Source organism: Colletotrichum gloeosporioides (genome assembly GCF_011800055.1).
Source record: "Colletotrichum gloeosporioides strain Lc1 chromosome Unknown consensus_66, whole genome shotgun sequence".
NCBI lineage: Eukaryota > Fungi > Ascomycota > Sordariomycetes > Glomerellales > Glomerellaceae > Colletotrichum > Colletotrichum gloeosporioides.
Genome location: NW_025544711.1, coordinates 1,908,307 through 1,934,198, shown reverse-complemented (window position 1 = coordinate 1,934,198; position 25,892 = coordinate 1,908,307). Strand labels below are relative to the sequence as shown.

Here is a 25,892-nt window from a genome sequence, read left to right as displayed (position 1 = left end):
GGTTTCCCTAGCCCTGGAATTTTCATCGTGGAGGGCTAATGCTGTAATTTTCAACGACTGATTAGCATGTACTGCTGCAAGATTCATGATACCTCAATTTAAAATACCGCCAAGATCTTCCTTGAGCCCCCTACTGATCTTCTTCAGTTGTTCCAGGTCAGCGGCGTTGCTTTCGAGTTGCGACACAATTTTATCTTGCAGAAGTCTGCAGGGAAAGCACTAAATTAGTCCACATCTGAAGAATGTTATTGACGGCAAGCCAGTTTACATCATTATTCCCCGGTGAGTCGTACCTGCTGTTGTTGTCTAAAGCCAGCGATAGAGACTGCTTCTGGCGCCCCATCATACCGAGGATGCTCTTGATCTCCTTTTCTTCGAACGGCCATTTCAGAACATGTAATCGCTGTCGCAGACCAGGCGGAGGACTGAGCTTCTGTACCAGATGTCGAAGGGTTTCTTCCAGAAGCTTGAGTGGTGCGCCCGGTCGAATCAGTACCTCCATAGTCTTTTGCCACCCAGCGTTGTCCGAAACATCCCTAAGACCGCCGACAATAACTTGGCAAAATTGAATCTCAGCAGTAAGTTGCGCCCGTTCTTTCGTTGCGCCCTTCGCCGCTTGGATATAGCCAATGCTCTTGACGGAGAGCTCCAAGATTGCAATCAGGCTCGCAGCCAGGCCGATAGCTTCTGCCATGTTGCCGAATTGAAAATAATTTGGTAATCTCTTGGATAAATGACAGTTAGTGGTCGGCTTGCTTGTTTTAACGACAGCGGATCAGGCTAGTTTGAGAGACAGCTGATGAGATAGCAAGTTTCGAGAAGGAAGTGATCAATCTTTCAGCCCATCTTACGTCAGGTGATTTGCAACCATGGGCGAAATGGTGCCTAATGATCCGAAGCAGGAGGTAAGCTGCAGGTTGTGCTGCAGCGGCAACGGCTAGCAAGGCAACCAATGAGGTCGGGTCCATATGATCACTCAGGTTTGTAAATCATTCCTCTCTGATGCCCTCCCGTCATCACTAACTCTAAGATCCTCTCCTCGGTGATTTTTGAAACAATTGCGACAAAACAATTCAAGCATCATTTGGGACTATCATGCTTCGATCCACATAGCTATTTGGGAAGCTCTACTTGCTGAACCGCTCGAGCCAGCCTAATTTGGCACAGCTAGTCTATTGATGTGCGATTGGGAGCTTGGGATTGGTGCCCTCATAACGAAGCTTGGCGCTGAGCTTGGCGCTCGGTCTTGGATCTGGCCGAAATTTCTCCATGTCGCTGTGCGGGATAATTGACGACGGATCCTCGGCGTTCAGTAATTACATGCCAATCGCATCTCATTCGCAATGACCTCATGACCAATTGAGATTAAAATGCCCAGAAATTTTCGAATAGATATAAAAGGCAGTTGATGAATTGCTTTGATGATCCTTTGGTTTCACGATGGAGTCCCGCTCACACTCCGTTTTAGTACGCGATGAAGAGTCTCCTCAGCGTCCAAATCGCAGTTGCTGCGACGCTCGCCTGCCATGCAGCGGCTCGTCTCACGACCGGAGAGAACTCAACCCACCTGACCCTCACAAACGACCGCCTCTCCGTCGTCCTCACGAAATCCAGCGGCCACATCACCGACCTCACCCTCGACGGCCAAGACCTCCTGGGTCCTCTGAACGGCAACCGCGGCAAGGGTCCCTACCTCGACTGCTCATGCACGCCCTCAGGCTTCTGGACGCCAGGCGGAACGGCCTCGCTGCAACTCATCAATGGCACCGATTCCACCGGAACCCCGTTCGGCGGGCTCATCATGTCCGACAAGTTCGCCGCGACAAACCAGACACTGTCGCAGTACTTCTTCCTCCGCGGCGAAGAAACCGGGCTACACGCCTTCTCGCGTCTGACGTACTTCAACGAAAGCAAGCCTCTGCTCCGCGATCTGGGCGAGCTGCGCACGCTGTTCAGACCTAACACGCCGCTTTGGACGCATTTCTCCACTAGCGACGGCAACTTTGGACCGCTGCCGAAGGACGCCACATTTTCCCAGGCCGTGACGGTGCAAGATGCCACGACGTACGTCGGTGGAGTGCCCGATGATTCGTACACGGAGCAGTACTCGGACTACTTCACCAAATACACACTATCAGAATCCTGGCGCAACCACGACGTCCACGGACAGTTCAGCGACGGCTCGACGAGTGCCGATGGGAGCACGTTCGGCGCGTGGCTCGTCCACAACACGATGGAGACGTATTATGGAGGGCCGCTTCACTCGGACTTGGTTGTTGATGGTATCGTCTATAATTACATGGTATCAGGCCACCACGGCGCGCCGATGCCGAACATCACTCATGGCTTCGATCGTACCTGGGGCCCGCAGTTTTATTATTTCAACAAGGGCGCTCCGGAGGCAACTATGGCCGAGTTGAGGGCTGATGCGGTTCAGTTTGCCGACGCGGAATGGGATGAGGCGTTTTACGACAGTATTGCGGAGTATGAACTTCATCCCGTCGGCGCAGCGGACTGTGTTTGAGGGGACTGTCAAGCTTCCCGAGGGTGCGAAACGACCAATCATTGTCTTGTCGGAGAACAAGCAGGACTTTCAACTCAACGTCTTCAACACAAAGTCTCTTCAATACTGGGCTGAGATCGACGAGAGCGGGAGTTTCAGAGTACCCCGCGTCGCTGAAGGAACCTACAGAGTCACCGTCTACGCAGATGGGGTGTTTGGATGGTACATCCAAGACGACGTCGAAATCACCAAAGACACTGCGACGACCAAGCCGACATTCGAATGGAAAGAGGAGAGTGCGGGCGAAGAAGTCTGGCGGATCGGCGTCCCCGACAAGTCTTCGGGAGAATACCTCCACGGATACGCCCCGGATACCTCCAAGCCTCTTCAACCAGAACAGTATCGCATCTACTGGGGCAAGTACGACTACGAGAAAGACTTCCCCGAGGGCGTAAACTTCCAAGTCGGCCAGAGCGACGAGGCGCAGGACTTGAACTACATCCACTGGGCATTCTTCCCCGCCAAGGGCAACCACCTCCGGGAGGATAACTACTACGACAACGTGAACAACTGGACCATCACCTTCGACCTGACAAAAGACAAGCTGGACGCCGCCAAGACAGCCACTTTCACGGTGCAGATTGCCGGGACCAAGACGGCGAACGGGAATGCCAAGTGGACTGTGTCGGGCCATCCGTACAGCAACCTGCCGTGGACGGTGAACTTCAACAACCTGTATGAGTCAACGTGGGTGATTCCGTACTGGCGTAGCGGATCGTGTGGCGTGCGGAGCGCTGTCGCGTGTCAGAATATCGAGAACAAGTTCACTTTCTCTACGGAGGCGCTGAAGGAGGGGCGGAACGAGCTGACCTTGAGTCTGCCGTTCAACGCCAGCAGTGTGGAGACTGCGCTTTTGCCGGATGCTCTGTATGTGCAGTATGACGCGCTTAGACTGGAGCTGGCCTAGATATTGAAAAGACCTGGTGGGATCTCACCAATCCAATGATTTAGTTCTACGTCATTGCTGAAGTGTTTGCTTGCTTGTTTTGTATAACCTATCAAGTGAAAGCTAGACGTGGAATCGAACGTCGTTGGATCGGATGGGAGGAGTGTTTTTCCATGAAGCATCTCATCGGGAGTTCAGAGAGCAGATCCGGCACACGAGCCAATCACCACCGAGCAGCGACACCGATCAGCCGACTCCCGCGCCGGCATTGCTAGCGTTGAAGTCGGCACCGCAGGCGGGACGCACGCCGGTTGGTACGGGAATCATCACCCCAGACACCGGACGTAGATGGGCGTTGAAGATACTTCGAACATCACGATAAAGGTCAAGTGTGGGATAAATGCCGGGAAAATGACCATGATGCTCGAGGACGAACAATCACTTGGCTTTTTGTCCGGAGCTGTTGTCTCCCTTTCGTCACTGGGCATAGAAGGCCATACGCAAAGAGACAATCACTCAAGTCTGTAATTACGAAGCAGAACAACCATCCAAGTCCCTATGCGTCTCCTCAGCAGTCAAGCCCTCAAAATGAAGCTCTTCACCATCAATTTCGTCCTCTACCTCCTCAATGCCACCTACGCGGCCCCAAATGACCGGTGGGGTGATGCCGATTACGGCGGCGGAGCGGGAGGCGCTTTTGGAGGCGTATCCGCCGGGGGAGTGATGATTTGCTACTTTTTGGGGTTGGTTTGTGGTGGTGTGAATTGGGTTGTCGAAGGTTCTTTTCCTCGTGTTGCGATCCATAAGGTAGACATGTAGTAGAAGAGGTTGTTCTCTCGCCAAAATTTGAGTGTCGAGGCCTTAAGCGACGACGATGATGGGAGGCGCATTCAAGGAGACCGTTCTGATGGAGTCGATGAAAATCAGCGTCGACGACGTTGAAAGGAACCCAGGGATACTGTTCAGCATCACAAAGACTTTCTTCACCGACGAGGCCAACAACGACACCAGATCACCCGCATACCCACGCGAACACCGGTTCTTTGTCCGCCAACCCAGTCTTCCACCTCGACCCGCAAGACCGTGAACAACGAGGTTCACCGCACGGCAGCAAGATGATATATCTGCGCCGGCAAACTCACCACTTCCCATGGCCTTATCACCCACTCCATTCAATCGTCCCCATCCCAAATCATCCAGTCTCTTCAACTCTTCAGATCATCCAACCCGCCGCGATGTGCTACAAAGTCCACACGCACACCCTCTCCTGCGACGTCCGGCCCATCATCTCCTCCACCAAGACACACTACGTCAACCCCTACGAGACACCACCCTCCTGCGCCTGCCCGCTCCCGCGCTCCTCCTCATCGCACGCCGGCCGCTGCCCCTCGCACGGCTGCTGCAGCCTCTCAAGCACTCTCCACCGCTGCCGCAGGGCGTGTCGCCGGCCGACGCACTACCACCGCTACGTCTGCGACCACCCACCCCCTTCATCGTCTTCGCGCCGCCATTCGTACAGCTACTCCCGCCCGCCAACCCCGATCCCGTCCCACACCCCCTGGCGCCGGCTGCCCACCTTCGACCGCGAGGCGGACTTCCAGACCGCCGAGTCGGGGGACTTCAAATTTGCCATCTCGGAGCTGCTCGACATCGGCCGGATCCTGCTACACGCGGAGGCGGAGATCGAGAAGGGCCGGCAGCGGATTGAGAGGGAGCGGCGGCGGCATGCGGCGTCGCATGGCGCGGCGTGCGGGAAGGTGCTGGATGCGTGGGAGTGCGGGTGGACCCGGCGGATCGCGTTGATGGGCGCCGAGGCGGATGATTTGAGGCTGAGCACGGAGATTTTGGCGGACTGCTGGGTGAAGTATGTGGGTTTGCTGCGGAAGTATGAGAGGATGGGGCAGAGGAGGGTTAGTGGGATTCTTGAGGAGCCGGCGGTGACGGAGGAGAGGACGAGTCAGAGGCCGAGTGATCGGGGTAGTGAGAAGACGACGCGGTATCGGAGTGAGGATCGGCCCAGGACCCAGGGGCGTCACCGGAGTGAGGTAAGGTTTGCGAGCGGGGAATATCGCCATGGCGAGGATCGGATTCAGGTCCAGGAGGAGAGGCCTCGGAGGCAGAGTCGGCGGGGAAGCTGGGGTGGCGAGGACAGTAGTCGCGATCGTGAGTGGAATCGTGAGAAGGAAAGACGGCATGACGTCCGTGACTACGTCGAGGATGAGCAACGACCTCGTCGAAAGACATACGTCGTGGAAGATCGTCGAAGCTATCGAGAGCCATCGAGAGATCAGCGACCGCGAAGCTGGTGGAGGCTGTGACTTGAGTGGACACAATGAAATTCTCAGTCGTGGCCGAGCGCGGGCGCCGGATGAAGAAATGTTCCTGATTAAATGGATATATCTAAGTCAATGATATCTAATGCTTATGCTTTTGCCTCCATGCGTGATCAACAACTCCGAGCTCGCTGTAATGCTAGGGATAGATAGAATTATTTCACCTCAAGGTGAGGCCTTAATACACCAGCTTGAAGTCAACATCCGACTTTCCAACCATGAGGGTGTCAGGCAAGGGTAGTTGAGCGTAGAAGGGATTCGGGCGGAAGGTGACTTCCTTGAGATTCGGGAGTTTCTCCTTGCTTCCAAAGACGAGCTTCCGCAAGGCATCCTGAATGCCGCTTTCATACTGTTTGCGGGCCTGGAATCCCAGCTTGTCGATTTCGACATCGTGCCACAGTTCTGCCAAGTCGAGTATTTCTAAGGATTGGGGCAGGCTTCCCAGGACGTCAAACTTGTCCATCCTCTCCGGCTTGCCAAATAAGATGCCGATGTCGAGCTTGACGTTTCGCAGGGCCTTCATCTTGGGCAAACAAGTGAGGGTGCCGTCTCCACCGACGTGCTGGGAGAAGTTGGCGGCCAAGATACCCTCGAATGAGAACGTCTCGAGCGTATCGGCAACAAGACCCAAAGCCGTGTTGAGGTTGTGCTCGCCGTCGGCAGCCTGATCGGAGACACCAGAAGGACTCATCTCGAGAAGCTTCAGATTGGGGCACAGGGCGCAGATGGCGTGCCAGCCTGAACCCCACATGCTGCTGCGGACGAGCCGTACCTCTTCAACATGCTTCCAGCTGCCGTCATCACCCCATCCGTCACCTGGCGGGAGGGCTGCTGGTCGGAAATGAGCTGATCCCAGTTCCACTGCCTTGAGATTGGGCAGCCTCAGTAGGCACGGTAGCTCGCGGCGGGGCCAGAAAGTCGCCCCGGGAAAGTCGGGCATAGGCTCCAGCATGATGCGGGTGAGTGAGTTGAGAACTCGGGGGCAGCCTTCGTCGGGTTCGATGTCCGGGGTGAGAATATCTTTCAGCTTCTGGTACTCGCCAGCGGCGAAGGGCATGCGCATGTGGAGGGTGCGCAAATTTGGCGTCGAGTAGAGGACGAGGGCGAAAACGATTTGAACCACTTCGAGATCCGTCTTTGCTTCCCGCATGAAGGCCTTGATGCGGTCCGGGAATCGGGACGACTCTTCCACCAAGTGGCGCCAATGGGTACGCTTGTACGGACATAGTACGTCGGTGGGATAGTGATCGCTGCCCAGACATGAGACGTATGAGAAGATGCGCATGTTAGCGCCGAGCTCTGGCCGTTCGAGGAGAGTCTGCAGTAGCGATTGAAGACGTGACCGGCCCCATAGGTAGACCGTCTGGTAAAGAGACGGGATGGCGAGATCCGACAAGCGGCGGCAGACGAAGGCGAGTCGGTAGAGGGCGACACGATTGCTGACGACGACTCCATCGGGATCGGTGTAGGCCGTAAAGGGGATGTCCAAGCCGTCAAGAGGTGGTGTCAAGTGTCCGACAATCTGGAGCAGAACCTCATCGGGGAGGGAAAGCAACGTATTCGATGTCATGATGGGCGGGTGTCAGTGGTGAAAACCTGGGGTATCGTCGAAATGGGGCGAAGGCGGGCAGGTGAGATATTAGATCTTGATTAAGCGGTGTCGTATGTGAGAATGAGACAAGTCGAGCCCGGTGGTGACACGTGAGATGGAAAGCCGTATACAGACTTTGAAGACGACGTGTGCCCAGGCGTGTCTCAGCCAAATGGCGATTCGTGGGGTAAAGTGAGCGAGTGAAGAGCGAGGTGGTGACCTTATGTAAAGCGGCGGACTCGCTTGGCGCAGGTTCAGAGACAGCAAAGTCTGCAGATGGCCAGGTAGTAAAAGGGATGCAGGGTTGGACGCAGGAAGCAGGAAAGTGGGCAAGGGAAGAGAAGAGGAGGAGAAGATGAGACGGGCGCGTGGCGTAGCAAGATTCCCCCAGGTTTTGCCCCGTGGCTCTCCACTCTCTGCTTTCCGCACCCAGGCTCGGCGACAACGATGACCCCTTTGACGATCCGAATGCGGCGAAGAGTTGGCAGCGTTGCGGAAGGGGAAAGGGGGCCAGATTGCGGATTGCAGAATGCGCATGCGAGGAAGAATGTCGGGGTAAATATTGGTGCGTGGGTGGGATTTCTTTTGTCCCGTCACATTGTCCAATCGACGTGGAGCAGTCCCTTGATCCCGCGAGACTGCCGCCGAGTAACAGGTAATACGTACTGCTGCGTTTTCAATGTGGCCGTTACTTGGTAGAAGCGTCGGATTCATGAGAGACAATGTACCTGGCACATCTCAGCCCCAAGAAATAGATAGCGCAGGCCGCTACCCTCGGCACTCCAGCATTCCAGGCATATAGCCATGGCGATGCCGACTCGAGATGAGACTTTTTCTTACGGTGCATTTGTTGCGGCATCAGGTTGCATTTTGGACATGACGTTGCCGGAGGCGCTCCCGCTCTTCGGCTATCCAGGCTGGGCAGGCATCTCGACACCCTGTCTTGATGCCTGTGACCCTGGGTCCGGGCAGTGCGACGGCGAAGAAAGCATCCATGTGGTTGGTTCAGAGGGTTGCGACGCATGGCCCAGACCTGACGTCTGCGAACGAGCCGATCGGGAGGCGGCACCCGAAAGGAAGAGTGCCTCTACCGGTCGGATGAAGCAGAGTCGCATTCGTGGGAAGAGACGGCCGCCGAGGCACACTCATCTCGCACGCTTCAAGGCGGCGTGGCAGGAAGTGGTTATCAAGGGCCGCCAGTGTCGAGTCGTGGTGAGGGGAGGGGCAGACAGAAAAGAAAAAAAGGATAAAATAACGAACAAAGTGGGGTTGGGCAGGGCTGGATGCGAAGCGAACGATTGGCGGGAAGGCGCGCCAACATCGGCGGTCCCCTGCTCCTTCCCCCGTTGTGTGTTGAAGTCGTCCCTGCCTTACCCGGAAAATCAGGCCTTGCATCGTGACTAGGTAGCTGCCAGTTTCAACTTCCTACCTTACCTTTTGAGCAAGTCTAGCCCACCGTTCGTAAACCAGTTGCAGGCGGTTGCAGTTGTATTGTTGGTGGGGGAAGGTGTATTCAAGCAATGCAGTAAGCAGTTATGGCAGTTGCGTTGCAGGATGGAAAACTCCCAAGTCTGCATCTAGGTGAGGTGCTTCAGGTACAGCAGCGTTTGATTTACAGCGAGGGAGCCACTGAAGAACAAACACCACCGGAAAAGATGTTCACTGCGAACACTGCGAACACTGCGAACACAGAGGATGGCCGACAGGAATCGCTTGCCCAGCAGAAACAGCTTGCAACCATTTCCCAGCATTGGCCAAGCTTATGATGGGAAATGATCCAATTTATCACGCAATGGCAGTCCGGATCGACGTGTTTGTTTGCAATCTGCCTGGGTTATGCATGCTGTGGTGCTCCTTCTCCTGCTTGTTGGCGGCTGCTCCTGCTGTGTCCCTGCTGTGCTCCGTGAGGCAAGTGCGACGGCGCCCTGTGCCTGCCCTGTCCTTACCTTCTCTTTTTTTTTTTTCTCCATCTCCCAGCTTACCTAACCTTCCGCAGCCTGCACAGACCATATTCTCATTCACCTGACAGGCCCCACCGCTCGCGTGTCTTATCAGCCTCAGGCATGCACACTTCTCCGAAGGCTGCTCCCCCAGGCATCAACTGCCCAAATGGTCCTCGTGCATCTGGTTCCGGCGTCTCTCACACATTTTCCCCCAGGGCCTCCCTGCCTCCCGCTGCCAACATGATTCTCCAAACCCGAGAGATCACACCACTTTCCGGGCTCTTACGGATAATTCTTGACAGGGATCCCCACGGAAGACCCCTCACCGACAGCTTGGGATGCGCCGCAATCGACCTTTCGCCTTGACGACCACGACGACGACACGCCCTCAAACCGATACACCTTCCCACTCTTCGCCTGCCCTCGGATGCGACCCTTTTTGAGCTTGCTGCGACATCGCCGAAGCGAGTCCGTCCGACCCTTCTGACTTCAAAGTTGCAAGCCCATGTGTCGTCTTTGAAACTTGGGACCAGCTGATTCTAGACAGAAGCTTGTTTCTTCGTCTTCCGTCTCTTTGCCGCCTAGCCTCCAACGCTTGCCTAGGATGACTCTGTTAGTCGCAAGGGATCAAATCGAGGCCGGTCTCGCTGCCATGTTGACCGTTTGGCCAATTGGCCGCGCAGATTTAGATCCAACGGTTTCCCGACCCAGCGAAATCGGCCGGGGAAACTATCTTCAACGAGTCAAAGTCCACATGGCCGAGGCACAATCACCTGCATCCGGGGATTCATTAGGCTCCGCAGACATTTCCTTATCAGATTACCGCTCTGCCTCTCGTCTATTGGCACATTGACCTCTGGTCTAGACTCGGCTGGCCTTCCGCATCCTCGGAACGTCCTCCGGCATTGAGCCGGCGTTGAATCCCCACGCTCACCGAACCCCCGAGGTGTCCTCTCACCGACCAGCATTCCAGCCAATCCTGTGCAGCCAACAAATTTGGCTCAATACAGTTCTCAGCCTCTGATTTGGCGCAACTTCAAGATATCTCGCACTCATGAGTCGCCGGCTGAACGACGCCTTGACTTGATCGGTCTCCTTTGCCAGGCGTCAGTCCTCCCAAGGCCCATAATCATCTTCCCATCCCGAGTTCGTCCCGGTCTCACTATTACCAGAAAGATCTTCAACCTTCAACATCTTGATCCGTTTACGCAGGACGACCGGATTCAATCGCCCAACCTCCACATCGCTATCGCTTGGCTCCGCCTCACTGACGACATCGTCTTCCGAACCTCCCCTGGTCCGTTCAGTCTCCGACAAGCTGTGGGAGGCTTTGCGCTTCCTCGGCCTCAATCCCTTGCCTGCTCGCTCCTTGCAGAGCCTGCCCATGAGGCCCGGCACGCTTCCTTTGGAAAGGGCTCTCATCACTTCCAGTGCCTCGTCTTCCGTCTTTCCATCCGCCAGCATCTGCTTCATCTTGTCCCAGAACGGCTTGCGCCGGGTGAACCATGACCGGCCATAGGTGTCGTTGCGCCACTTGGCTCGATACTTTACTTCCAACTGCTCGACAGGGGGCTGGCCACGAAGACCATGCCGGTACTCCGCCCAGAGCTCCTCTACCGTGTCTGGTGTCGGTTGGAACTTGAATAAGGGCTTCTGGTTGCCGCATTCGTCTGTAATGGTCAAAGAGCTACAATACTTCGGGTCGTCGTATGGGGTCGGAGGTTCCACTCGATGTTGCTGTTTCGAGTCTGCGCTCCCACCAATCTTCCTCGCGGCCTGGTTCAGTCGACGAAGTGACGAAAGAACCTTAGCGCGTGGCGCCTTCCTGCCGGTGCTTCTCGTCCTCTGTGGTTGCGTGGGTACTGCTGTCGCTATCGGCTCCGGTCCGTCATACACCTTTGCCTCGCTTTCGGACACCGTCACGTCCTCTCGGGCCGGGAACTGACTCCATCCCGGAGCAGCGGGGGTCGCCGGCGTCGCAAACGGAGACAACGGATTCTGCGCTTCGCTTGCCGCGTTCGCGGCTGAAAGAATCCGTTCTCGATGTAGCATCTCTCCGACGCGCATCCCGGTCACTTTCTGTGCATCCCAATCAGTCAGCATCGAACTCTCGCCTTGGTCATGCCCAAACCCAACGCACCGGGATGACGTCCACCAACAACCTGCGCTGAAGCTCCCATTTCCCTTCGAACCCAATCTGCCACTTGCGTATCTCCTGGCGCCATTCGTCCTGTCTCCTTTGAATCTCCTCGTACTCGCGGATGTACTTCTTCTGCAGCTCGATCACGATCTTGGCGAGCTCGTTCTCGGTCTCGGGTGGCGGTGCGTCTCCCTGCGCGTGCGGTGGCGGTGCAACGACCTCGCTGTTGTTGATGTCGTTGTCGCTCTCGCTGTCGGAGTAATCCACGAGCCTCACTCGTTTCGCGATCCCCATCTTGTGACTGGCGCAGTTGCGACAAGTTGATTATGTGAGTGACGGTCTGACCAGCTGCGACCGATTCTGTGCTCGCGCCTAATCCTGCTGACTGGATAATATGTTATACGTGCCACGACTTCCACAGACGACGTGAAAGTTGTGGAATTCTCTGCGAAGTCGCAAGAAACCTCTCCTGGCGACTGGGCGTCGCATTATATTGCATATCTTGACCAGCGTAAGGGCCCGTGGCTCGAGACATCGAGTGATGTCGCTTCTCCAAACATCTTTGTTGAAATTGTATCCACAATGTGTTTGATTCTGTTTGTTTCCACAATCGTCCATTGTTCGGCCATCCTCAATGGTCCTAAAATGGTGTTCGAGTGGACTTAGACGTTGGCCTATGCGTCAGGGGTGAAAGGGCGATTGACCACGGGAGATGCTCGCTTGGCGTGTTTGCTATGCAGGTCCTGAGATCTTCGGCAGATTTACCCGCTGGGAGTGTCACATTTGGTTCATTACCTGGTGCCTGTTGTTTTGCGGTCACGGCATGTGTCATCTCTTCTTGGTAGCTGTGATCACCGACTACGGGTCGATCAAACATCCAGCCCTGCGCTGCTGTTGCATAGTCAGCCACGGAATATGTAGACGCGATACTGCCCGAAGAAACTTGTACCGACGCCCTTTCAGAGCCGGTCAGGTGCACAAGAACGTTCCCAAACACCAGTTGAAAGGTAGCGTGACTACGCTGATGGCTTCGAGAATTGCAGTCGAGAGGTGACGGCGTTCAATTGACCACGAAAGCTCTCAGATTCCACGCGTACCAGCTGCAGCGAAACTTTGAGACCAACCGCCCTTCATTATGCAGCGAGATGGCAAAGGGAGGGGAATAGGAGATGGGTTTGAGGGGGGGTAGCGTTTTTGAGATGTCATCACACCAGTACCTTAGATGCAAAATCTGTCTAGGAAACATAGGTCTGTCGGACTTTAGTTGAGGATACTCCTGCCAGCGGCAGAATTCACTTTGCGTCCTCAACTTGAGATTTTGGGATGAGCTGGTCTCATATCTTTCCGTTCGTGCTGTGACTTGATGGCGAAGAACCTCATAAATGCCGGCAAGGACTCTTTCTTGCCAAAGCGTATTTCAATGTCTGACAAAGTTACTTTCATAGCTGGTTGGCACGATGCCAGATTAGATGGAACACGAGAACAACAGTGAAAGTAACTCAGAATGGTATCTGTGGCTTATAGATTGCAGCCTGTGTATTCCTCTCGCTTAGTAGACCGGGAGAAGCTGGATAACAGAACAACCCCAAAGAGGCCTCTGTCCCCATCCAAAAAAGCTCAGTATCGCGTCGTCTCCCTCCTGACAGACCATGAACGCGCCATTAAAGTCCGGGCCCATCTCTCCGGGATAGTACACGCCCTTGTCGTTGAGCGTAAGACCCGGGGTGCCGTCCGAGCACTTGAGCTCCACGGGTCTGCCGCTCGGTACCATCGCCGGCCCGCGCCAGGGGACGACCATGCCGGCGAACGGAGAGGATTCGTTGTCGAAGTAGACGCCAAGCGTGTTGTTGGTGGCGAAGAATGTGGTCCCTTGGTTCTCGGGCACCAGGACCACGATGGCTTGGCACTCATCGCCGGAGACGTAGTTGAGCTCATGGTCCTGTACAATGGGGCCGTTTCCTGGGGAGTCGGGATAGAGCATGTTGGCGCGGAGGCGGAAACCGTCGGTACCGTCGGAGGCTCTTGCGGGAAGACTGGCTGCTGTGGCGGCGATAGCGAGAAACGCCGTCTGAAGGAGGGTTTGCATGATCATTTTGAAATTGCGGAGTGGAATACGGTAGATCTCAAGATTGATCAATTGTATGTGTTTTCGGAACGAAGATAAGATAGGAATGGAGTCTTGGTGCCGACAAAGCTCCAGATACCCGGTGGGACTTGAGTCCTATTTGTACTGCCCTTTAATCTAATTATGTGACCGTTTACTGATGTAGTAATGTGAAGTCATCTCATTATTATATCCCCACACTCATACATTCGCTTGGTGTAGCTGCTGCACAATATACACAAGATGACGGGCTTACTACAGCCTATTAAACTCGGAACTGCCTATAAGGAACCCGAAATAAGTTCATTCTCGATCAATAGTCTGCGGTCGGGCGCCTGCCAAGGCTGACACGCCTTAACAGGACGCTGTCTAGCTCGTGTTCTCAAAGCCATATTACGTGCATACGCTGTAAGATCAGACATACGTAAGCGAGCCAAGAGGGAAAGCAAGCGATCTGGAAATCAAACACGAGAAATGTTGCGTAATGAAACCGTGAGCTGTAAGATGATCGGCATTGATATGAGGTAGCTAGCTAGAGACCAGCGGGTTGCTCGTCCATCCACGTAACAAGCTGTATGCCGTTCTCAGTCCCTTCAGCCCAGGACGGAAAACATAGTCTCTGCTGGGAGGTCTCTAGAGCTGAAACCAACTCTAAAGGTGAATTGTCCCCCAGGAATGACCCAGTCCTGTTCAACAACGTCCCATACGCTCAGATCCCTCCGAAACACCCCAAACTCGACGTCAGCACTAGCACCCGACTCAATCATAACCTTCTCAAATCCCCTAAGCACCTTCTGCGGGGTTCCTTCCGGAGCTCCTGCTGGATAGGACAAGTAAAGCTGTGGAACGGCATGCGCAGATCGGTCGCCCGTGTTCGTGATCTTGGCCTTGACGGTGACGAGCTCGTCCCATAGTTGTGGATTTCCACCAGGCTGTGTTTTCAGAGATGCATTCGGTCGGGCCGTCACCGAGCTGTTCCCCTTGACGAGGCCGACGTCAATTTTGTTGTCTTCGATGGCAAAGGTGGTGTATGTCAATCCAAAACCAAACTCATACAACGGTTCAATGTCTTGAGCATCGTAGTGACGGTAGTCAATGAGCTGGCCCTCCGTGAAGTCAGCCTGCCAGGCCGGGGGGTCGGAAACAGGTCCAGTGATGTTAACGACTGGCGGACCAGCATCAGCCTCGTTGCGCGGAACTGTGTACGGAAGACGTCCCGAGGGAGCGACATCGCCCCAGAGAAGATCGACGATCGAATTTCCGCTCTCCTGGCCGGGATAGTGCGCCAAGAGGATTGCCCCGATCTTGGTGTGGTTTGCCCAGGGCATGGTGTTGACTCCGCCCGAGTGTGTAACCACGATGGTGTTCCCGCAGAAGTCAGCGACGTTGTTGATCACAGCGGTGGAGTTTCCGTCGAGCTCGAAAGAAGTGCGATCAAAGCTTTCGCTGGCAAAGGTCTGTTGGAACACGACGCAGATCTCGGGTGGGGGGTAGATTCCTCTGAAATCGTTCTTCGCCAGGAGCTCGTTGTTGGTCGCGTAGAGCACCTCGGCGCCCGTCTCTGCGGCCTTGGCTTGGATGGCCCTTAGCGGCGAGACGATGTATGATGCTCGGCCTGTACCGGAGCCACCGCCAATAATCATCGTGCCGGTATTAACGCTATCAGGGACTTCGGATGGGCGGTAGAACCCGTCGGTCATGTCTCCTGCATCGTTGCCGAAGACACCGATGATCTTGGGACTGCTCAAGGGGAGTGTGTTGTTGTTCTTGACAAGAACAGTGCCGGCGGCGCCCATTTCGCGGATGACCTTTGCGTGATCGCCCCTTACATCCCGGCCATGTTCGAATACGAAGTCATCAGGCAGAAAGCCTCCAGCCTTGGCGGCACCAAGACCGACTTCCTGGATGAGAGTCACCCATCGGAGTGCTGGGTCTGCAGTTGGATAATCTTCGGCATCTTGACCGAGGAAGTAGTACGGGGCCATGATGTTGCGGACCATCTGGTCAATCCTGGCTTCGGAGACGGTTCCGTTGCTGACGGCCTCGAGCACTCTCTCGCCAAAGTAGAGAACAGACCCCTGGTAGGATGGTATGATACCAGGCATCTCCATGTCCAAGCCGGCGTTTATGGACTCCGAGGTGGAATGAGTCGCGAACCAATCACTGACGGTGTACCCTTGGAAGCCCAATTCTTCGCGGAGGAGCTTGGTCAAGGTGTGCGAGTTTTCGCAGGAGTAGGTCTGGTTGAGGCGGTTATAGGAGCACATGACGGACGTAGTCCCCGCCTTGATAGCGTCGGCGAAAGGCCAGAGGTAGAGTTCATGGATGGTCCTGTCATCGACGTTGGCGGATATGGCTTCAGCCCGGGTACCGTCTGTCTGGTTTGTGTTCGAACGCTGGGTCTCTTGCTCATTGGCGATGTAGTGCTTCGAACAAGTCTGAACGCCTGCATCCTGAACACCGTGGACGGTTTGCGCGATTGAGATCCCAGCCAGGTAGGGGTCTGGACCGAAGCCCTCCCAGTTTCGACCGCCTAGAGCATGACGGCCCATAGGACCCGTCGAAGGTCTGTTGGTGTTTAGCTGCTGCGATTGTAGCATTTGCAGTGATTGACTTACCCAAGCATGACGTGCCCACCCTTGCCCTTGAATTCCTCACCCAGCGCATACCCTCGACGGTAGATTAGATCCCGATCAAAAGTCGCAGCAGCTGTGATGCCTGAAGGGAAGACGCTGACTAGATCGACGCGGTTGATGGCTGCAGGGCCGTCAAGGAGACAAAGGCCTTGAAATCCGAGCCGGGGAATGGGGGCGATGACGCCGATGCAATTGCCTGCGGATGAGTTGCCCGTAATCATAGAGACCTTCTCGTCGAGAGTGAGTCTGGAGACGAAGTCCGAAGCCATTGCGGCGGCGGCGTCCCAGTCTCGGGTCCCTGTTGACTTATGAGCTACTTAGTAACTGAAGGGATGTTGCTCTTGGCGTACCATTATTCTCGGAACGAGAGGCATGTCGGACGGCATACGCGCCGTGGACACCGAGCAGAAAGAGCGAGCCTTTCAAGATGCCGAACATGATCGAAGACGGTTGCGAGGAAGGATTAGGATAGTCTTGTGGGTGTCTCAAGCTTCACATCGCGGGTGAACAAGATCTTTTATATACTTTCAACTTCATACATACGGCAACAAGTGGCTACCTCGACTGGATCGATAGTCGTTCTTCCTGCAGTGGTATTGTCGCTCGTACCACGGGCGACAGCCTTGGGATCAATTGTGAGGTTCGTCATTTCGGACCGATTCTCTATGACCAGGCCCAGATCGGAGCCTGGGGATGCGGGGATATTTCCGGGATTTTGTCGAATCCTTGTTGAAAGACTGTATCGGTACAAATGTTGGTTGTGGGGTCAATTATATCCTCTCGAACACGATCATACCGTGATAATTCATTATTTTCCCGTTTCATAGAGCTAAGAAGAAGCTGAGACCTCACGAGTTTCCGAATCTTTTAACCTGGCCGCTGGCGATCAAACGTTTCCTTCTCGTGCCCATGTTCCCGATAGCAACATCATAAAAAGTAGTGATTCATGGCAAACGTTGATGCCTTGCGAAGCGACAATGACTCACGAGGGCATGTTCTCATTGAAAATGACGAGAAGACATGCAGGTATCTTTCTCTCGGGGTATCACATGGCGAGCATGCCGGTGTAATGGGATACAACCGCACATTGGACGATTTGCCGACAGTGGACCGGGGGTCGGGAAGACTTTCTGTGCAAAATGATGTCAAATACGCGTATTATCCATCCACGCTGAGAAACATGTGAGTTCCAAGCGCGTATACGATGGTCTAGTTGACTTCGGCCAACGAATGCCGTTAACCTCAATGCAACATTGACATCTTTGCGGGGTCTACCCCGGCTTCCCCGCATGTCAGCCCACTTTCCGTTCGACTTCAACCTGGGGTACTTAAGCTTACTTACCACAAAGAGCGGCCATCCCATGTGGAAGTCGACCTTTTTCGTATTTGAAGAATAGTTGGGAAATAAAAGGGCCGATGTCCACTTAAACTGGTCACGTACGTCATGTTCAATGGATCCAGATTCGGGCTGGGAGAACGGCATGCTCCAATTCATCTCGTACGAGATGGTCCTGTCTTCTAAGACAACCTTGGCCGACAATCCTCGTCATTCACATAGCAGATTTACCTTTAACCTCTGGTTTCGATCGTCAATAGCCAGAATTGACCCAGAACAAGCACGTTTTCGACTTTCCATCATGTTCGGCCCCCCCCCCCCCCCCCCCCCCCCCCCCCCCCNGGCCCCCCCCCCCCCCCCCCCAGAATGTTCATTTGAACGCCACCTTGATAGAGAGCTCAGCGAAAACTAGGTAGTGGGAGGGAGATAGGAAAACCTCCAACAAGGTGTCTTGACTGAGTTTGAGGGGCTTGATGGCCTCAATAGGGAAATATGACTGGGACGTCAAACACACGGACTCCGGCTTGCATTTTCTTACTATCGATTAAAATAAAAGCTTAAGTCGAACCACTCGCCTCCCAACTTCTTCTGCCTACCAAAGCTTTCTTCTATATGCATGATGTTGTTCCTATCTCACAGAGCCTCGAAGCACATCGCCATTAAAGTAGAAAATGCAAGATCCTCGCTGGACAAGTCTTTCACTGGAGCTCCGGCACATGATACTGGAATTCTTAGCCAATGTCTCGACTTCTGAAGACCTCCCCATAGCCATTTACGCAAGTGTTTCGAAAGAATGGCAGAGCTTTCTCGAGCCGTTGCTCTGGCAGAAGCTGACTTTCCGACCCTGGATTTCAAAGTCGAACTTTCACGGGTTTTGCGAGGCTATCCAAAGCCATCAAAGGTCTCTCATTAAGACCATTACACTTTGTCTGAGAATGGAAGAATACCGTTGCCATCGATGCCTTCGGGAGGTCGGAGGCCAACATACACTTATCGAGAGAGAGAGGGTACTTTTTGAAAATTTGGAAGAGCTCCTCTCTATTCTTGCTCTTTGGACCGAAGAAATACCTCAAAGTGGTATTTCGCTTGAACTGGTTGGCATCTTAGTTCCGAATGCAGGCGATCGGAGCCGAGTATCTAGACGTGGTCGACGTCGCTGTGTCCATCGTCGATCACCCGCCGTTTCAGATCCATCTGCGGAAATTCGTAGTATCAACAGCGTCATCGGAAAGCAAGGGCCTCTGGAGATGGTCCCTAGTATCACTGCAATTTCCGTCAGCCCAACAATATCTTGGAGCTGTTCGTCTATCCTACTCTTTCACCTCTGCGAAAGCTTTCCGTGCCTCCAGCGACTCGACTTTGAACAACAGCTGGGAACGACGAGAACGCTTCAACAAGCAATCGGAAACAGAGTCGCCTTCTCAATTGCAGATCGACTCTCTTCTCTGCAGACGCTATCCATATGGGAGTCTCGGTCCAGATTAATATCCGAAGCTCAAAGTCAAAGTGACTCCGAGAAAGCAAACGGGCTAGCAGCTGTGCTCCAGACTGCGGTTCCCACCAGCTTTTATCTTAAGCAACTGGCAATTACGTATGTCATCGACGCAAGAGATTTCTTCTCCCAATTTAACTCTTTACTCTCATCAGGCGAGGCATTGCCTCCTTGCATGCTTGAGCGTCTAGTTATCAGTTGCCAACTTGGACGGCTGACTGCTAGTCCTCAAGAGTTAGGTTGTCTACTTGGCGCAGCAAGTCAAGCAGCTACATGTATGCCCTACTTAAAGATGTTGGAAGTATGGAGTCCTGGTGTCGGAGAAGGGTTCTTTTTCAGATACGAGGTCAAGACGAGCGAAGTCAATCTCACAATGGCTGCGACTTGGCAATTCGATGTCGTATCTTGGCAGCATGGTCGGGGGTATGGGGCTTTACGAGCATGGGAAGCGGTAGCAAGTCGACATATAGACCAAAGGTTCAACTGTGCCATTGAGAGCATCGACAGGGTGACACTATCCAAACTGTATAATATCTGTAGCAGACTGAAGTCGTTCGAATCGATTCGAAGATGGAGAAGTTCTTGAACGGGCAGATGTAGAATTCATTCAAGTAGGAAAAAAGTCATAGAAGAGTACAGCTTTCTTGATCACATGCCATGATGGCCGTCCATGTGACGTGAATTCGTTTGCCATGCAGAGAAATAGGTAGGCCCTATCGTTGGCGCCGCCTAGAAACCGTCGGGCCAGCGAGCCTTGCCTGAGATCTTTACCTGAAGATGATAACGGAAGAGAACTGATTCAAGACGGAACACCGTCTCTGGTATGGTGTACCTTCCATATCCATTTGATTGATGGGCGCCATAAAATTATGTCCATCAGGTAAGCTGAATTATTCTCGCCTTGTGGATGTTAAGACTGGGATGCGCAACTCGATGGCTGCTTGCGCCTTCGGTCGCTGCGTAATACCTGGCCGCTTACATTAGGCAGCAAATGATGTTGCGGGGAGAACAACGTGTTCACTTTTACAACCCCACAGAAGGGTACCGCCAATAGAAACGATGAACAAGAATAGTAGTTGGCTGATGGACATATTTACATGTACTGACGAAGATGATATGGGCTTGATTCGGAGTAATAAGTTATCATATCCCGCAAGACACATGTGTATTCGCCTGAATAACCAGTTTGCTTCTCACTCTAACATTCATCATGCAATTTGCCACCGACACTTAGCACACCAAAAAACATCTGATGAGGAAGCAATGCATCCATGATGGTCATATCGTACTGAATACAATATTGGATTCACAGGCACAGTTCAATTGAAGCGTGTTTTTCTTCACTGGGTTTAGCTGACAAGACAAGAATTTATAAGACGGTAGAGACCGACCATCATGTTAGCTATCCAAGGTCCATGTTCACTTTCGGTACCAACTTAGCTCTCACAGCACCCGGTCGTGAGACACAAGAGAAAACACGTCGACTTGGTAGGGGCGCAGCTGTTGTTCGGCGGACAGGGGAGATCTCGAAGCCAATTAGGCATATTGTAATTGATAGCTCAGACAGTAGGTCACATACCATTCCAGCAGAAGTCCTCGCATGCCGAGCAGCTGTCATAAGCGCACGCTCGTTTGTTGAGGATAGAATCGGCGCCGGTTTTGGTGACCGGAGATGCAAACACGCTGGAAGACGCGGAGATGCTGAGAAGCACAGTGGCAAGCTTCATGATGTTTGATATAAAAAGTGAACGGTTGGCAACGTGCGGATCGTCAGAGAATCTGAGAAATTGTGGTTGATACGGGGAGAAATTTCCACACTGAGCATAGTGGCCGCAGGCTCAACTTTAATATACGAAGATTTGCTGGATTGAAGATTGGTTTCTTGACAATGAGAGAAAACCGACGGCAGTCCTCAAAAATACAAAATACCATAAGGCCAATTTCTTACTCGCTGCATATACAGACCCGACAAGGGACTTTGGGATCGGTGCCTCAAACTAGTGAAACAAAGGCAACGTATTCCACCAATGAGCCCAGGAAGTTCTGAAGTCACATACTTAAAGGACTCTTGCCTCAACCCCTCTTCAAAATGCCCATGACTTTACAACTGCACGATGCTGACGGCGAAGATCTCCAGCCTTTTCGGTCACTGTCGCTACTGCAAGTCAAGCTGAAGCCTAGATAACTTTGATACAGCCAGTCACTCACGAATCGTGCCGTATTCTAGCTGCGTAGAGGATTCAATCCTTCAAGTCATCAGGAATGGCAGTCCAGTAAGAAGAAATCAATGCCGCCAAGGATTCGGAAGTTACCACCCATCTACGCGTGGTCGGCCGCCGTGCGTTGCGAAAGCTTTGAGCTTGCCGTCCAATCCAGACTTTATGCATCATCATAAGATACTTATGCTATTTGGTCGGGCGTGGACTATGACATGGCTCATGTTCGAAGGAGTGCATGAGTACCATGTCCTTCGAGACACGTTCAGAATCGGTACGTTTCAACGGGGATCAACAAAAATCTTCTCCAGCCTTGCCACATCGATGTAAGCTCCCACGTCAATTGATGCAGGTTGTTATGATAGTCTACATGTCCTAAGACGCGAGTCTCAAAGTCACATACGAAGAGACGAACCTGTAGACATTATGTGGCCCAGTACGCAGTGCAATGCCGCAATTGTTCAAGACAGCCCACCACTGAGCCCCCCCCTGTAAAAAGTTTTCTTGGCCAGAAGAAGTGGAAAAACCGGGGGTGGATCTCGATCAGGAAGTCCGCAGCTCTCGATGCGACACCGGAACCATTTTGATCGCGTGAGTCGCGCGCGGCCATTAGAGACAAACTCCCCCGCCGGCAAGCGATATTGGACCGGAACTTATCCGTAGAAAGAAAAGAAAGAAAAAGGAAGAAGCCGAACGCCTCGGACACTTAGGCGAGATGAAAAGACAAGGTACAAGCAACCTGAGCAGTTCTGGTTTTGGCTGTTCTCACTCTAGATCAAACCAGCTGGTCACCCGTACGCTTGCATACCTTATTTACACGTCAATTTTCGGCATGGGTCGCCTGTATTCTGATCTTCTTCTGCCGCGACCAGGGAGCCGACTTCCGGCAAAAATGCCCCATTGACCTTACTCAGGCCCTTGCTAGGGGGTTTGCAGATCCGCCATGCCGACTACAGACTCGCATAATGCCGTTACCCAAAGCAGACTGATTCCTTTTTTTCTTTTTCCCTATCAATATTTCTTAGGCAAGATTGTTAGGCGTCATTCTCCAAGGGGGAAGAAAAAAGAAAAAAAAAACCGAATTCTGCGAGCGTTCACCCGACCCGAGTAACGGAGATTGACCCTGACGAGTCAGGTCGATCGTGGTAGGCGCCTTTTGGCTACGGTCAACTTCCCCACGATTTGCTGTCTGGATAAGGTTGCAGAGTTCAGCTACTTGAACTCTAAAACGCAAAGCCACAGGTAGTCAAATATGATGCCACAACTTCATCAAAAATGGTATCATTCTGGACCAGTATATACGATGACATGCCTCAAAGAAGCGCTAGTGCATCACACAAAGATTTATGTACATGAAAAACAGTCCTCCCCCTTGTTTCCCCTTTTCTTCCTTGTTTGTGCCCTTCAAAGGTCGTCAATGAGGGGGCTGAGGCCCTGGGCAGTGCCAATGCGGTCCTCGAACCAGAAGCGAAGTCTCTCGACAGCAGCGCGGTCAGACATCCACTTGCCAAAGGCAGTGGGGTCGGTGCCGGGAGTCTCGAGGATAGGAGTGTAGTTGTTGGGGAGCTTGACGTCGCCGCGGACGGACCATCCACCGCGGGACTCCTGGAACTCGGTGCTGAGCATGTAGCTGTGGAGGAGCTTGGCGCCCTCGGGGTGAGGAGCGTTCTTGAGGATACCGCCGGTCTGGGCCCACGAGACGAAGCGGCCCTCGATGGGGTGGCTGGTGTTGATGGGAGCGGTAGGGTTCAGGCTGCCGGAGGAGGTGAAGGTGGCGGCCCAAGTGGTGTCGTTCTTGCCGAGGATGGTGCGGGGAGTCTGGGTGCCGCGGACCCAGCGGGGGTTCTGGGCGACGAGCTTGTCGAACCACTCAGCGCCGTACTGCTTGACACTGTTTTATCCGGTGTTAGTTGGTCGCCCTTCTGTCTTGGACTGTGATGAATACTTACATGAGGTCGAAAGCGAAGAGGACGGCATCGTCATCGTTGGGGTAGGTCAGGACGAGCTTATCCTTGAACTCGGGGCGAAGCCAGTCGTTCCACTCAACGGGAGCCTCGACGCCAGGAAGCTTCTGGCTGTTCCAGGTGTTAAGCCAGGCGATGATGAACATGCCGTAGTAGGTCGCGGTGCCGTTGGGCTTGAACTCGGACAGGATCGCGTCGTGGCCAAGGGGCGCGTAGTCGAGGAGGGCATCCTCAGCACTCCAGCGAGGGTAGTCGTGCAGGGTCTGGAGGATGATGCTGTCGACAAAGACGTTGTTGGCAGCGATCTGGTCGTCGAGGTTGCCGTCGTGGTACTTGGAGAGGTCGACGGTGACGTTGAGGGTCATGCCGGGGAACTTGGCCTCGAAGGCAGCCTTCAAGCTGTTCTGCTGGGTGAGCTCGTCACCTCCGTGCCAGAGGGTGACGACACCACCCTCGGCGAGAGCGGCCTTGTAGATCTCGTCGAGGGTACGGGTCTCGACCTCAGTGGCGGCGTTGACCAGAGCTTGGGCACCCAGGAGGGCGAGAGCGAGATGGAGCGAACCATAGTGAATGACTGACCAAATGAGTGGCTAAAGATTGACGGTAGCTTGAGAGAAGTAGGTTGTGGTGATCATTGCCGGCAATTCTACTTATATACTCATCTGCTCACGGATTTCGCCATGATACCCTGGTTCAATCGCGATGTCAGGTCACTGTGCAACACGCTGTCATTGTTTATTCTCGACCAAGGAGAGATCCGCCAGGACTCTCAATGTTGTAACGTGATAGGTCTCTACGGTTCCTGTACATCTCCTTCCCCATCAGTGATCTGCCATAGCCCTGCTAACAGGGGCTGAGCATATATCGCCTTGACTATTATCCCGCCATACTGCCATGTCCCACTTTGTCCTTCCATGCACTAAAGACTGCAACGTTCTGATCGATAAGACTAACCGCGCGCTTCATGACGAAAGTTACGGGAGGTCCCGCTGAGAGATGAGATGATCCCTCCTTCTTTTGGCCCACTCGTCCCATCTCATGTTAAGCCTTTGGGCCTTTACAGGTGTGGATGGTCTGGGGGGGTTTTCGGTGAGGGATAAACACACTTCCCACCGCTGGCGAGTCACGAGTCAGAGCTGCCCGGACCTCACTGCGAATACGGCCGAGTTCCCGTGGCAGATGCCTTTCGGAGTACTCCGGTAAAAGTGGAACCAACGGAAGGCACTGCAGGCACCCCGGGACCAGCCAAGCCGCACCAGCGGCAGGCCCCGTCCATTGGTCATCAGGGGGGATGGGAAGTTCTGCGGAAGATTTTTGGTTCCGGAACAGAGAGCCGGCCATGACTTTAACCACCTAAAGACGTCGATCCAGCCGTTATTCGGATGGGAGTAAAGAATTCTGGGCCCGATTCGGTCAGCATGCTGCAGGAACAGGGGCAAAAAGTGCCGGGGCTACATTAAAGATGGTGTGATCTGCGGCAAGACGTGGGACGGCCTCGTCATCCTTGCAATTTACTGTGGCTGAATGGTTCTCGAACATGGTCGAACAACTAAGGTAAAGCAGCGGCATCGATGAATGTCACCCATAGCGTGATCTTGTCTATGCATTTGTTGAAGCTTACTGTTCCAGTAGTAATCTCGCGCGCGGAATAGCTGCCCTGTTGAACAGGTGACATTTGCTTTTCCCATGGGGATTTTCCGCAACACCCCTCGACGCGCGGAATCATATGCCGACAGAGCGTCTAGATCTTGGAAATTGAAACCTGGCAGATTTCACAGGATCAACGTGAACCTTCAATCATGCCATCGAACAGTTCGCCGTACTTTTGAGTGAGAGGCATTTGATTTCATGGCGTGGGCACGTTCGCGAGTCATCCCGGCCCCGTCCGGATTATCGGCATTTGGCCCCCACTGGTAGAGAAGACTTGCTAGCGACTGTACGCGTACGGCGTCCAGTCAACGATGGCCCGCATTAAAGGAAGGATTCTCGTTTTCGGATTTGATGGAATAGTTTCCGCGCCGTAACAAACCGGGCATTGGTCATAGCGATGGGTGTTTAATTCAGTACCAACTAACTGTTGGCTCAGGCGGGAGAATGTCAGCTGGATCAATGCGCCCCTATCTACATGGATGGACCCCGGGAATTACAGCAGCTCCATACAAATTGGTACAGCTTTTATTGCGATTGACCCCTTATTACTCGTACAACATTTCTCTACCGTCTCGATTACTGATGATCGACTAGTCGAGTTTGCTGTAGTTGTTTCTGTGCATACTGCACATCAGTGCCTCGTTCCAGATGAAATCAATCCCAGCAATCATCAACCCTCTCGAGACTGCAACTTCGAAGATGATCGAGATGCAAGTAATTATGTATACGGCTAGCCATATAAAGATGATCAAATAACAGCCAGTGGGATGATTAGCGCATAGTTAGAGAGCCGTCTCGTACCCGGCAGGGAAATGACGTAGTAAATTGGCGACTCGTAGTGGCAATCTTGACAGTATTTCAGTACATCGTCTTCCTCGAACGGAGCCTACCTAGACTCACGTAATGCCATCCTAATCTATGAGTAGGCACGTGATACTGAGCAATGAGGCTTTCCCTCAAACCCACGCCACAGCGTCGGCCATGGCTCTCAACTTAATTCTGACCCGCTAAGGGCCCACCTCAGTACTCCTACTATAG

The 25,892-nt window shown here is 53.4% G+C and overlaps 8 protein-coding genes across 8 annotated transcripts; 2 read left to right on the top strand and 6 right to left on the bottom strand.

Annotated features, from left to right (window-relative positions):
- Positions 1 to 190: 190 nt before the first annotated feature.
- On the bottom strand, positions 191 to 694 carry GCG54_00015165 (uncharacterized protein; the record flags this gene model as incomplete). Its single annotated transcript, XM_045414980.1, has 1 exon — positions 191 to 694. One exon carries the CDS (start codon positions 692 to 694, stop codon positions 191 to 193), a length of 504 nt encoding a protein of 167 aa, XP_045261102.1.
- Positions 695 to 1,474: 780 nt separating this feature from the next.
- On the top strand, positions 1,475 to 3,470 carry GCG54_00015164 (putative rhamnogalacturonate lyase C; the record flags this gene model as incomplete). Its single annotated transcript, XM_045414979.1, has 2 exons — positions 1,475 to 2,463; positions 2,486 to 3,470. 2 exons carry the CDS (start codon positions 1,475 to 1,477, stop codon positions 3,468 to 3,470), a joined length of 1,974 nt encoding a protein of 657 aa, XP_045261101.1.
- Positions 3,471 to 4,684: 1,214 nt separating this feature from the next.
- On the top strand, positions 4,685 to 5,767 carry GCG54_00015163 (uncharacterized protein; the record flags this gene model as incomplete). The annotated part of the gene is made up of 1 exon (XM_045414978.1): positions 4,685 to 5,767. The coding sequence occupies one exon, from the start codon at positions 4,685 to 4,687 to the stop codon at positions 5,765 to 5,767; it is 1,083 nt and encodes a 360-aa protein (XP_045261100.1).
- A 193-nt stretch (positions 5,768 to 5,960) lies between these two features.
- GCG54_00015162 (uncharacterized protein) lies at positions 5,961 to 7,352 on the bottom strand (the record flags this gene model as incomplete). The annotated part of the gene is made up of 1 exon (XM_045414977.1): positions 5,961 to 7,352. One exon carries the CDS (start codon positions 7,350 to 7,352, stop codon positions 5,961 to 5,963), a length of 1,392 nt encoding a protein of 463 aa, XP_045261099.1.
- Positions 7,353 to 10,423: 3,071 nt separating this feature from the next.
- On the bottom strand, positions 10,424 to 11,750 carry GCG54_00015161 (uncharacterized protein; the record flags this gene model as incomplete). Its single annotated transcript, XM_045414976.1, has 2 exons — positions 10,424 to 11,395; positions 11,472 to 11,750. 2 exons carry the CDS (start codon positions 11,748 to 11,750, stop codon positions 10,424 to 10,426), a joined length of 1,251 nt encoding a protein of 416 aa, XP_045261098.1.
- Positions 11,751 to 13,005: 1,255 nt separating this feature from the next.
- GCG54_00015160 (uncharacterized protein) lies at positions 13,006 to 13,548 on the bottom strand (the record flags this gene model as incomplete). The annotated part of the gene is made up of 1 exon (XM_045414975.1): positions 13,006 to 13,548. One exon carries the CDS (start codon positions 13,546 to 13,548, stop codon positions 13,006 to 13,008), a length of 543 nt encoding a protein of 180 aa, XP_045261097.1.
- A 605-nt stretch (positions 13,549 to 14,153) lies between these two features.
- On the bottom strand, positions 14,154 to 16,634 carry GCG54_00015159 (putative beta-glucosidase G; the record flags this gene model as incomplete). Its single annotated transcript, XM_045414974.1, has 3 exons — positions 14,154 to 16,128; positions 16,179 to 16,494; positions 16,547 to 16,634. The coding sequence occupies 3 exons, from the start codon at positions 16,632 to 16,634 to the stop codon at positions 14,154 to 14,156; spliced, it is 2,379 nt and encodes a 792-aa protein (XP_045261096.1).
- Positions 16,635 to 22,644: 6,010 nt separating this feature from the next.
- Positions 22,645 to 23,886, bottom strand: GCG54_00015158 (uncharacterized protein; the record flags this gene model as incomplete). The annotated part of the gene is made up of 3 exons (XM_045414973.1): positions 22,645 to 23,131; positions 23,190 to 23,794; positions 23,875 to 23,886. 3 exons carry the CDS (start codon positions 23,884 to 23,886, stop codon positions 22,645 to 22,647), a joined length of 1,104 nt encoding a protein of 367 aa, XP_045261095.1.
- Between the last annotated feature and the right edge of the window lie 2,006 nt (positions 23,887 to 25,892).